The sequence below is a fragment of the Pezoporus occidentalis genome, unplaced genomic scaffold, assembly GCF_034315485.1.
Source record: "Pezoporus occidentalis ecotype Australia unplaced genomic scaffold, CSIRO_AGI_Poc_V1 ctg1925, whole genome shotgun sequence".
NCBI classification, from domain to species: Eukaryota; Metazoa; Chordata; class Aves; order Psittaciformes; family Psittacidae; genus Pezoporus; species Pezoporus occidentalis.
Genome location: NW_026913777.1, coordinates 1 through 11,786, shown reverse-complemented (window position 1 = coordinate 11,786; position 11,786 = coordinate 1). Strand labels below are relative to the sequence as shown.

General features: G+C 60.5%; 2 protein-coding genes across 2 annotated transcripts; one reads left to right on the top strand and one right to left on the bottom strand.

Annotated features, from left to right (window-relative positions):
* Positions 1 to 657: 657 nt before the first annotated feature.
* On the top strand, positions 658 to 2,893 carry LOC134162871 (serine/threonine-protein kinase pim-1-like). Its single transcript, XM_062617165.1, is given in 6 exon segments — positions 658 to 1,332; positions 1,417 to 1,467; positions 1,747 to 2,113; positions 2,321 to 2,497; positions 2,738 to 2,828; positions 2,830 to 2,893. Coding segments are annotated over 6 exon segments (1,425 nt in total).
* Positions 2,894 to 9,422: 6,529 nt separating this feature from the next.
* On the bottom strand, positions 9,423 to 11,622 carry LOC134162870 (serine/threonine-protein kinase pim-1-like). Its single transcript, XM_062617164.1, is given in 6 exon segments — positions 9,423 to 9,486; positions 9,488 to 9,578; positions 9,819 to 9,995; positions 10,203 to 10,569; positions 10,849 to 10,899; positions 10,984 to 11,622. Coding segments are annotated over 6 exon segments (1,389 nt in total).
* Positions 11,623 to 11,786: the final 164 nt, after the last annotated feature.

Here is an 11,786-nt window from a genome sequence, read left to right as displayed (position 1 = left end):
ATTTAGATCAAGAGATCTGAACCTTTTTAACTTGCTGTCTAGTCTGGTATCTTTAGCGTGTTTTGTTTCTGTTACTGTAAACTCGTACAGTTATATCCTGCACGTGAGCACACCTGTGATTTGAGAAAGCCAATACATTTATGTGTTTATCACAATCTCATCTCAATCCACCTCTGTGGAAAGGAAAAAGGGGATAAAACAAGCAGTAAATTGCAGCCTCCTTGTGACTTCCCAAAGCCTCCGGTTTCAGTTCTAAAGCCTCGTTCGCAGGGTCCCAAGGCTCAGGTTCAGTTTCCAAAGGCTCGGCCGCGGGGATGCTGCTGCCGGGCGGGGGGCGCACGAGCCCGGCCGCGGGGCTGGGCAGGGCCCGCTCCGCCGTTCCCCGGGCTCCCGCGGCCGCGAGACCCCCCCCGCCGGCGGCTCCGCCCGGTGGCAGCGGGCGCCCGGGGCGCGCGTGGACAGAGCCGTTGACAGCGAGGCTGCGGCGGCGGCGGCAGCAGCGGCTTTTGAGCGGCTTCTGAGCGGCTTTTGAGCAGCAGCGACTTCGGCAGCGGCTTCGGCAGCGGCTTCGGCAGGAGCAGCGGCAGCAGCACCAGGTGAGGCGGCGGCGGCGGCAGCTCTCGGCGGTCCGGAGCCCGCCCTCCGCCGCTCCCCGCGATGGTGCCTCCCCCGTCCCCCCAGCGTCCCCCCGCAGGGGCTCGCGGCACCGCTCCCCTCTCCCGGTACTGGCAGTGGCGGCGCTGGGCGAGCCGCCGCCGCTGGGTCTGGGTCTGGCGAGGCAGCGCCGCCCCCTGGCGCTCCCCGGCCCGCCCCCAGGCCCCGCCCCGCCTGGGGCTGGCCAGGGGCCGCCACCACCCACAGGTTCCCGGCGGAGCGCGGACCGGCGGCGGAGCGCGGACCGGCGGCGGAGCGCGGACCGGCGGCGGAGCGCCCGCTCCCTCCCCTTCCCGCAGCCTCCCGGCAGCCGCGACCCCCGAGACCCCGGAGCGCGGTGCTGCTGCGGGGGTGCCGTCACCGGCAGCGCGGTCGGGCAAGGTGCCCGTGGTCCTCCTGACCCGCATTGACCCGTCGGCCTATCTGCGCTCCGGGACCGGCGGGGAGCGGCGCGCCGCGGAGCCTCGGCCGGGAAAGGCCGGGAATGATGCGGCTCCGCTCGGCCCGGAGCGCCCGGTGGGGGCCGGCGGGGACCCCGCGCGCAGCGACAGCGGCCGCGTCTGTCGCACGGGGCACGACAAGGAGAGCTTCGAGCGGCTTTACCGCGTGGGACCGCTGCTGGGGAGAGGCGGCTTCGCGTCCGTGTACTCGGGGGTCCGCCTGTGTGACAACAGCCCGGTAAGGGCGGGCCCGGCGGCGGGCCGGGGAGGCGGCGGGGCTCAGCTCAGCTCAGCTCAGCCCAGCGCTGCCCTTGGCTCGCAGGTGGCGATCAAACAAGTGGCTCGGGAGCGCATCTCCTCGTGGGGCGAGCGGGTGAGTGCGCGGGGCCACCGGCACAGTGCGGGGCAGAGCGGGTGGGGGTGAGCCGGTGGGGCCGGCGCGGGGGAAAGTGGGACAGCGAGAGGGGAGTGGGTGTGGAGTCACCAGGGGACACGGGCCGGGTAGGGGTGCAGCAGAGCATCCCTGGGGATTGCGGGGGGCACCTGGGAACAGTGGGGCCGGGCAGGAGGGCATCAGAGCATCCCAGGCAGGGAGGCACAGGAGCCCCGGGCCAGCATCAGCCCTGCTGACAGTGCCGCGGTCCCCCTGCAGCCCAGCGGCACTCGCGTTCCCATGGAGATAGCCATGTTGAGGAAGGTGCGCTCTGGCTGCAGTGCCATCATCCAGCTCCTCAGTTGGTTTGAGCTGCCCCACTCCTTTGTGCTGGTTCTGGAGCGTCCGGAGCCATCGCAGGACCTCTCCGACTTCATCAAAAAATGGAGGTTCCTGCCCGAGGATCTGGCGCGGGGCATTTTCCTCCAGGTGCTGGTGGCTGTGCGGCACTGCCACAGCTGCGGTGTCCTGCACAGGGATATCAAGCCCAAGAACATCATCATCAACTTGGCCACCAGAGAGGTCAAGCTTATTGACTTTGGTTGCAGCACCCTCCTCAGGGACACGGTCTACACCAAATTTAGCGGTGAGCCCACAGCCCAGGGTGCTTCCCGTACCGGGCAGTTTGTGAACAAGAGTCACGTGCTGATGACGAGGTGGCGGGTCACACCGAGTGTGCGTCCCCACGTCCGTGGGGCCACCGGTGCAGCCCCTGCATCCCTGGGGATCCGCGGGCGAGAATCCAGGAGCAGGCGGCATCTGCCTGATGAGGTGCGCCTGTATCCTGTTGTAGGAACACCTTTGTACTACCCGCCGGAGTGGTTCCGCTGGCACTGCTACCACGGCCGTCCGGCAGCGATCTGGTCCCTGGGCGTGCTGCTGTATGAGATGGTGTGCGGGGTCCTCCCCTTCCGGTGCTGCGAGGACATCGTCAGCGGGCAGCTCTTCTTCCAGCGCCGGATCTCTGTCGGTAGGTACCTGGCTTCGCAGCAGCAGGGGAAGGTCGGGGTTTAGGGGGTGGCAGCTGATCGCCCTTGGTCAGCTGGAGGAGGTGGCCCATGTCCTGCCATCCTGCTCTCCTCCAAACCGAGTCATGGAGCAGGAGGTCTGGGTGCAGCTCTGAGCGCACCCAGGCCTGGGCGCTGCGGACGGTGGCACAAGGTAGGCAGGAGCCTCCTGCAACTGAGCGGCATTCCCGGATTCTCCCCAGAATGCCAGCACCTCATCAGGTGGTGCTTGTCCATGAGAGCTCGCGACAGGCCATCCCTGGACGATGTGTTCAACCACCCTTGGCTGCAAACATCCACTGCCCCAGGAGACAGCCGCCCTCTACCCTCACAGCCTGAGCCAGCAGCTGGGCAAGTAAGCTGGGGGTGCCTCCTGGGGGGAGTGTGGGCTTTGGGGGTTTTGGCAGGTTGGGTTTTGCGGAGAGCGGGTGGTTTTGGGTGTTTGGGGGTTTTGGGAGTTTGGTGAGGTTGGGTGTTTTGGGGGGACTTTTGCAGTTATTGGGGGGCTTGTGGGGATTGGTTTCTGGGTTCTTTGGAGAGCAATAGGTGTCAGAGGGATACCTCATAAGAGTTATATCTCCTCCTTGTAGCTGGGGCAGTGGTGAGGTTGGGCTTTAGTCTGAGGATAACGCTGGTAACACACCGATTGTATAGTGGTTTCTGATTAGCACTTACCCTGAGCAAGGCTGATTCAGTCTCTCATGCTCTGCAGTGAGGAGAGACAAGATCTGACAGCAAAGCAACAGACAAAGCGGCTACTCCAACACCAGCCACGAGCACTGCAGCTACTCCAACACCAGCCACAACCACTGCGGTGACACCAACAATGGCAACAGGCACCGTGGCTACTCCAATGGCAAGGACCCACTACAGCTACAACTCCAGCAACATGCAGTGCTGCTATTCCAACCAGGGCAAAAAAAGCAGTGTGGCTACTCCAAACTCAGTGACAAGCAGTGAGGCTTCTCAAACCCAAGCCACAAGCACTGCAGGTACTACAAATACAGCGACAGACACATCGGCCACTCAAACGCCGAGGACAGGCACTGTGGCTGGTGCGACCCAATTCAACATGCCCTGCAGTTAATCCAGCCCCAGGCACAAGGACTGCAGTTACTCCACCACCAGTTTTAAGCTCTGCAGCTACTCTATCTCTGGGAAGGAGCAATGGCGCTACTCTAAGGCCTGCTATGTATACAGTGGCTACGACAACCCCAGCCGCAAACACTGCAGCTACTCCAGTGCAAGCCACAACCACTGCAGCCTCTCCAACGCCAGTGACACACACTGCTGCTTCTGCAGCCCCATCAACAAGCAGTGAGGCTTCTCCAACCCAAGCCCTAAGAACTGTGCCTACTGCAACCATGGCAGCAGGCACATGGGCTACTCCAATGCCAAAGACAGATGCTGTGGCTGCTGCAACTCCAGTGATGGGCACTGCAGGTATTCCAACCACATCAACAAGCAAGGCTTCTCCAGTGCGAGCCACAAGCACTGCGGCTTCTCACTGCCATCCACAAGCCCTGCGGCTACTGCAACCCCAGTGACTGGGACAGTGGCTACTACATGGCAACAATAGGCATAAACACTGCAGCTATTCCAGCCACTGCAACAAGCACAGCAGCTGCTGCAGTGCCAGCCACAGCAACGGGGCTACTCAAATGCCTGAGACAGACACTGCCACTACTGCAACCTCATTGACGAGCAGTGAGGCTTCTCCAAACCAAGCCACATGCACTGCGGGTACTCAAAGTACCGTGACAGACACATCAGCCACTCAAACGCAAAGGACAGGCAATGTGGCTGCCAACCCCAGGCACAAGCACTGCAGCTGTTCCATCACCAGTTTCCAGGTATGCAGCTATTCCAAGTCTAGGAGGCAGCACTGCCGCTACTCTTAAGGCCTGCAACGTTTGCAGTGGCTAGATTCCACAAACACTGTGGCACATAGGCTTCTCCAGTGCGAGCCACAGCACAGCCACAAGCACTGCGGCTTCTCACTGCCATCCACAAGCCCTGCGGCTACTGCAACCCCAGTGACTGGGACAGATGCTACTACATAGCAACAATAGGCATAAACACTGCAGCTATTCCAGCCACTGCAACAAGCACAGCAGCTGCTGCAGTGCCAGCCACAGCAACGGGGCTACACCAATGCCTGAGACAGACACTGCCGCTACTGCAACCTCATTGACGAGCAGTGAGGCTTCTCCAAACCAAGCCTCATGCACTGCGGGTACTCAAAGTACCGTGACAGACACATCAGCCACTGGAATGCAAAGGACAGGCACTGTGGCTACTCCAGCCCCATCAACAAGCACTTTGGACAATCCAACCCCAGGCACAAGTACTTCAGTTGCTCCACCACCAGTTTCCAGCTATGCAGCTATTCCAACTCTAGGAAGGAGCAATGGGGCTACTCTAAGGCCTACAACATAGGCAGTGCCTAGATCAACCCCACCCAGAAGCACTGTGGCTTCTCCAACTCCACTGACAAACACTGCTGCTCCTCCAATGCCATCAACAAGCAGTGAGGCTTCTCCAACCCAAGCTCTAAGAACTGTGCCTACTGCAACCATGGCGACAGGCCCATGGGTTACTCCAATGCCAAGGACAGGTGCTGTGCCTGCTACAACTCCAAAGACAGGCACTGCAGGTATTCCAGCCACATCAACAGTGAGGCTTCTCCAGTGCGAGCCACAAGCACTGCAGCTTCTCATTGCCAGCCAGAAGCCCTGCGGCTACTGCAACCCCAGTGACTGGGACAGTGGCTACTACATGGAAACCATAGACATAAACACTGCAGCTATTCCAGCCACTGCAACAAGCACAGCAGCTGCTGCAGTGCCAGCCACAGCAACGGGGCTACTCAAATGCCTGAGACAGACACTGCCACTACTGCAACCTCATTGATGAGCAGTGAGGCTTCTCCAAACCAAGCCACATGCACTGCGGGTACTCAAAGTACCGTGACAGACACATCAGCCACTCGAATGCAAAGGACAGGCACTGTGGCTACTCCAGGCCCATCAACAAGCACTTTGGACAATCCAACCCCAGGCACAAGCACTGCAGTTGCTCCACCACCAGTTTCCAGCTATGCAGCTATTCCAACTCTAGGAGGGAGCACTGTCGCTACTCTTAAGGCCTGCAACGTTTGCAGTGGCTAGATCAACCCCAGGCACAAACACTGTGGCTACTGCAAATCCTACCAGAAGCACTACAGCTACTCCAGTGCCAGCCACAACCACTGCAGCCTCTCCAAAACCAGTGACCCATCAACAAGCAGTGAGGCTTCTCAAACCCAAGCCACAAGCACTGCAGGTATGGCAGCAGGCACATACTACCAAGTACAACTCCAATGACAGACACATCAGGCACTCAAACGAGGACAAGCACTGTGGCTGGTGCCAGACCCCTGCGGCTACTGCAACAACATGCCCTGGCAACGTTAATCCAGCCACCAGGCAGCAAGCCAGACTGCTACTCCAATGCTTAGACTGCCACCACCTCAGTTTCTCCAAAGCCTCTGCAGCTACAGACACATCAGCCACTAATGCAAAGGACAGGCACTGTGGCTACTCCAGCCCCATCAACAAGCACTGAGGCACAAGCACTGCAGTTGCTCCACCACCAGTTTTAAGCTAGCTATTCCAAGGCCTGGGGCTACTATGCAGTGGCAACCCCAGGCACAAACACTGTGCTACGTGCAACACCCCAGCCACAAACACTGCAGCTACTCCAGTGCAAGCCACAACCACTGCAGCCTCTCCAACGCCAGTGACACACACTGCTGCTTCTGCAGCCCCATCAACAAGCAGTGAGGCTTCTCCAACCCAGGGCCTAAGAACTGTGCCTACTGCAACCATGGCAGCAGGCACATGGGCTACTCCAATGCCAAGGAAAGGTGCTGTGGCTGCTACAACTCCAATGATGGGCACTGCAGGTATTCCAACCACATCAACAAGCAACGAGACTTCTCCAGTGCGAGCCACAAGCACTTTGGCTTCTCATTGCCAGCCACAAGCCCTGCGGCTACTGCAACCCCAGTGACTGGGACAGTGGCTACTACATGGCAACAATAGGCATAAACACTGCAGGTATTCCAGCCACTGCAACAAGCACAGCAGCTGCTGCAGTGCCAGCCACAGTTTGCATTCCAGTGGCTGATGTGTCTGTCACGGTACTTTGAGTACCCGCAGTGCATGTGGCTTGGTTTGGAGAAGCCTCACTGCTCATCAATGAGGTTGCAGTAGCGGCAGTGTCTGTCTCAGGCATTTGAGTAGCCCCGTTGCTGTGGCTGGCACTGCAGCAGCTGCTGTGCTTGTTGCAGTGGCTGGAATAGCTGCAGTGTTTATGTCTATGGTTGCCATGTAGTAGCCACTGTCCCACTCACTGGGGTTGCAGTAGCCGCAGGGCTTCTGGCTGGCAATGAGAAGCTGCAGGGCTTATGGCTTGCACTGGAGAAGCCTCACTGTTGATGTGGTTGGAATACCTGCAGTGCCTGTCTTTGGAGTTGTAGCAGGCACAGCACCTGTCCTTGGCATTGGAGTAACCCATGGGCCTGCTGCCATGGTTGCAGTAGGCACAGTTCTTAGGGCTTGGGTTGGAGAAGCCTCACTGCTTGTCGATGGCATTGGAGGAGCAGCAGTGTTTGTCAGTGGCGTTGGAGAAGCCACAGTGCTTCTGGGTGGGGTTGATCTAGGCACTGCCTATGTTGTAGGCCTTAGAGTAGCCCCATTGCTCCTTCCTAGAGTTGGAATAGCTGCAGACCTGAAAACTGCTGGTGGAGCAACTGAAGTACTTGTGCCTGGGGTTGGATTGTCCAAAGTGCTTGTTGATGGGGCTGGAGTAGCCACAGTGCCTGTCCTTTGCATTCCAGTGGCTGATGTGTCTGTCACGGTACTTTGAGTACCCTAAGTGCAGTTGGCTTGGTTTGGAGAAGCCTCACTGCTCGTCAATGAGGTTGCAGTAGCGGCAGTGTCTGTCTCAGGCATTGGTGTAGCCCCGTTGCTGTGGCTGGCACTGCAGCAGCTGCTGTGCTTGTTGCAGTGGCTGGAATAGCTGCAGTGTTTATGCCTATTGTTGCTATGTAGTAGCATCTGTCCCAGTCACTGGGGTTGCAGTAGCCGCAGGGCTTGTGGCTCGCACTGGAGAAGCCTCACTGCTTGTTGATGGGTCACTGGTGTTGGAGAGGCTGCAGTGGTTGTGGCTGGCACTGGAGTAGCTGTAGTGCTTCTGGTAGGATTTGCAGTAGCCACAGTGTTTGTGCCTGGGGTTGATCTAGCCACTGCAAACGTTGCAGGCCTTAAGAGTAGCGACAGTGCTCCCTCCTAGAGTTGGAATAGCTGCATAGCTGAAACTGGTGGTGGAGCAGCTGCAGAGCTTGTGCCTGGGGTTGGATTGTCCAAAGTGCTTCTTGACAAGGGTGGAGTAGCCACAGTGCCTGTCCTTTGCATTCGAGTGGCTGATGTGTCTGTCACGGTACTTTGAGTACCCGCAGTGCATGAGGCTTGGTTTGGAGAAGCCTCACTGCTCGTCAATGAGGTTGCAGTAGCGGCAGTGTCTGTCTCAGGCATTAGAGTAGCCCCGTTGCTGTGGCTGGCACTGCAGCAGCTGCTGTGCTTGTTGCAGTGGCTGGAATAGCTGCAGTGTTTATGCCTATTGTTGCCATGTAGTAGCCACTGTCCCAGTCACTGGGGTTGCAGTAGCCGCAGGGCTTGTGGATGGCAGTGAGAAGCCGCAGTGCTTGTGGCTCGCACTGGAGAAGCCTCGCTGCTTGTTGATGTGGTTGGAATACCTGCAGTGCCCATCACTGGAGTTGCAGCAGCCACAGCATCTGTCTTTGGCATTGGAGTAGCCCATGTGCCTGCTGCCATGGTTGCAGTAGGCACAGTTCTTAGGGCTTGGGTTGGAGAAGCCTCACTGCTTGTTGATGGGGCTGCAGAAGCAGCAGTGTGTGTCACTGGCGTTGGAGAGGCTGCAGTGGTTGTGGCTTGCACTGGAGTAGCTGCAGTGTTTGCGGCTGGGGTTGTCGTAGCCACTGTATACATAGCAGGCCTTAGAGTAGCGCCATTGCTCCTTCCCAGAGATAGAGTAGCTGCAGAGCTTAAAACTGGTGTGGTGGAGTAACTGCAGTCCTTGTGCCTGGGGCTGGATTAACTGCAGGGCATGTTGAATTGGGTCGCACCAGCCACAGTGCCTGTCCTCGGCGTTTGAGTGGCCGATGTGTCTGTCGCTGTATTTGTAGTACCTGCAGTGCTTGTGGCTTGGGTTTGAGAAGCCTCACTGCTTGTCACTGAGTTTGGAGTAGCCACACTGCTTTTTTTGCCCTGGTTGGAATAGCAGCACTGCATGTTGCTGGAGTTGTAGCTGTAGTGACAGTCCTTGCCATTGGAGTAGCCACGGTGCCTGTTGCCATTGTTGGTGTCACCGCAGTGGTTGTGGCTGGTGTTGGAGTAGCTGCAGTGCTCGTGGCTGGTGTTGGAGTAGCCGCTTTGTCTGTTGCTTTGCTGTCAGATCTTGTCTCTCCTCACTGCAGAGCATGAGAGACTGAATCAGCCTTGCTCAGGGTAAGTGCTAATCAGAAACCACTATACAATCGGTGTGTTACCAGCGTTATCCTCAGACTAAAGCCCAACCTCACCACTGCCCCAGCTACAAGGAGGAGATATAACTCTTATGAGGTATCCCTCTGACACCTATTGCTCTCCAAAGAACCCAGAAACCAATCCCCACAAGCCCCCCAATAACTGCAAAAGTCCCCCCAAAACACCCAACCTCACCAAACTCCCAAAACCCCCAAACACCCAAAACCACCCGCTCTCCGCAAAACCCAACCTGCCAAAACCCCCAAAGCCCACACTCCCCCCAAGAGGCACCCCCAGCTTACTTGCCCAGCTGCTGGCTCAGGCTGTGAGGGTGGAGGGCGGCTGTCTCCTGGGGCAGTGGATGTTTGCAGCCAAGGGTGGTTGAACACATCGTCCAGGGATGGCCTGTCGCGAGCTCTCATGGACAAGCACCACCTGATGAGGTGCTGGCATTCTGGGGAGAATCCGGGAATGCCGCTCAGTTGCAGGAGGCTCCTGCCTACCTTGTGCCACCGTCCGCAGCGCCCAGGCCTGGGTGCGCTCAGAGCTGCACCCAGACCTCCTGCTCCATGACTCGGTTTGGAGGAGAGCAGGATGGCAGGACATGGGCCACCTCCTCCAGCTGACCAAGGGCGATCAGCTGCCACCCCCTAAACCCCGACCTTCCCCTGCTGCTGCGAAGCCAGGTACCTACCGACAGAGATCCGGCGCTGGAAGAAGAGCTGCCCGCTGACGATGTCCTCGCAGCACCGGAAGGGGAGGACCCCGCACACCATCTCATACAGCAGCACGCCCAGGGACCAGATCGCTGCCGGACGGCCGTGGTAGCAGTGCCAGCGGAACCACTCCGGCGGGTAGTACAAAGGTGTTCCTACAACAGGATACAGGCGCACCTCATCAGGCAGATGCCGCCTGCTCCTGGATTCTCGCCCGCGGATCCCCAGGGATGCAGGGGCTGCACCGGTGGCCCCACGGACGTGGGGACGCACACTCGGTGTGACCCGCCACCTCGTCATCAGCACGTGACTCTTGTTCACAAACTGCCCGGTACGGGAAGCACCCTGGGCTGTGGGCTCACCGCTAAATTTGGTGTAGACCGTGTCCCTGAGGAGGGTGCTGCAACCAAAGTCAATAAGCTTGACCTCTCTGGTGGCCAAGTTGATGATGATGTTCTTGGGCTTGATATCCCTGTGCAGGACACCGCAGCTGTGGCAGTGCCGCACAGCCACCAGCACCTGGAGGAAAATGCCCCGCGCCAGATCCTCGGGCAGGAACCTCCATTTTTTGATGAAGTCGGAGAGGTCCTGCGATGGCTCCGGACGCTCCAGAACCAGCACAAAGGAGTGGGGCAGCTCAAACCAACTGAGGAGCTGGATGATGGCACTGCAGCCGGAGCGCACCTTCCTCAACATGGCTATCTCCATGGGAACGCGAGTGCCGCTGGGCTGCAGGGGGACCACGGCACTGTCAGCAGGGCTGATGCTGGCCCGGGGCTCCTGTGCCTCCCTGCCTGGGATGCTCTGATGCCCTCCTGCCCGGCCCCACTGTTCCCAGGTGCCCCCCGCAATCCCCAGGGATGCTCTGCTGCACCCCTACCCGGCCCGTGTCCCCTGGTGACTCCACACCCACTCCCCTCTCGCTGTCCCACTTTCCCCCCCGCCGGCCCCACCGGCTCACCCCCACCCGCTCTGCCCCGCACTGTCGCGGTGGCCCCGCGCACTCACCCGCTCGCCCCACGAGGAGATGCGCTCCCGAGCCACTTGTTTGATCGCCACCTGCGAGCCAAGGGCAGCGCTGGGCTGAGCTGAGCTGAGCTGAGCCCCGCCGCCTCCCCGGCCCGCCGCCGGGCCCGCCCTTACCGGGCTGTTGTCACACAGGCGGACCCCCGAGTACACGGACGCGAAGCCGCCTCTCCCCAGCAGCGGTCCCACGCGGTAAAGCCGCTCGAAGCTCTCCTTGTCGTGCCCCGTGCGACAGACGCGGCCGCTGTCGCTGCGCGCGGGGTCCCCGCCGGCCCCCACCGGGCGCTCCGGGCCGAGCGGAGCCGCATCATTCCCGGCCTTTCCCGGCCGAGGCTCCGCGGCGCGCCGCTCCCCGCCGGTCCCGGAGCGCAGATAGGCCGACGGGTCAATGCGGGTCAGGAGGACCACGGGCACCTTGCCCGACCGCGCTGCCGGTGACGGCACCCCCGCAGCAGCACCGCGCTCCGGGGTCTCGGGGGTCGCGGCTGCCGGGAGGCTGCGGGAAGGGGAGGGAGCGGGCGCTCCGCCGCCGGTCCGCGCTCCGCCGGGCACCTGTGGGTGGTGGCGGCCCCCGGCCGGCCCCAGGCGGGGCGGGGCCTGGGGGCGGGCCGGGGAGCGCCAGGGGGCGGCGCTGCCTCGCCAGACCCAGACCCAGCGGCGGCGGCTCGCCCAGCGCCGCCACTGCCAGTACCGGGAGAGGGGAGCGGTGCAGCGAGCCCCTGTGGGGGGACGCTGGGGGGACGGGGGAGGCACCATCGCGGGGAGCGGCGGAGGGCGGGCTCCGGACCGCCGAGAGCTGCCGCCGCCGCCTCACCTGGTGCTGCTGCCGCTGCTGCTGCTGCCGAAGCCGCTGCCGAAGTCGCTGCTGCTCAAAAGCCGCTCAAAAGAAGCTCAAAAGCCGCTGCTGCCGCCGCCGCCGC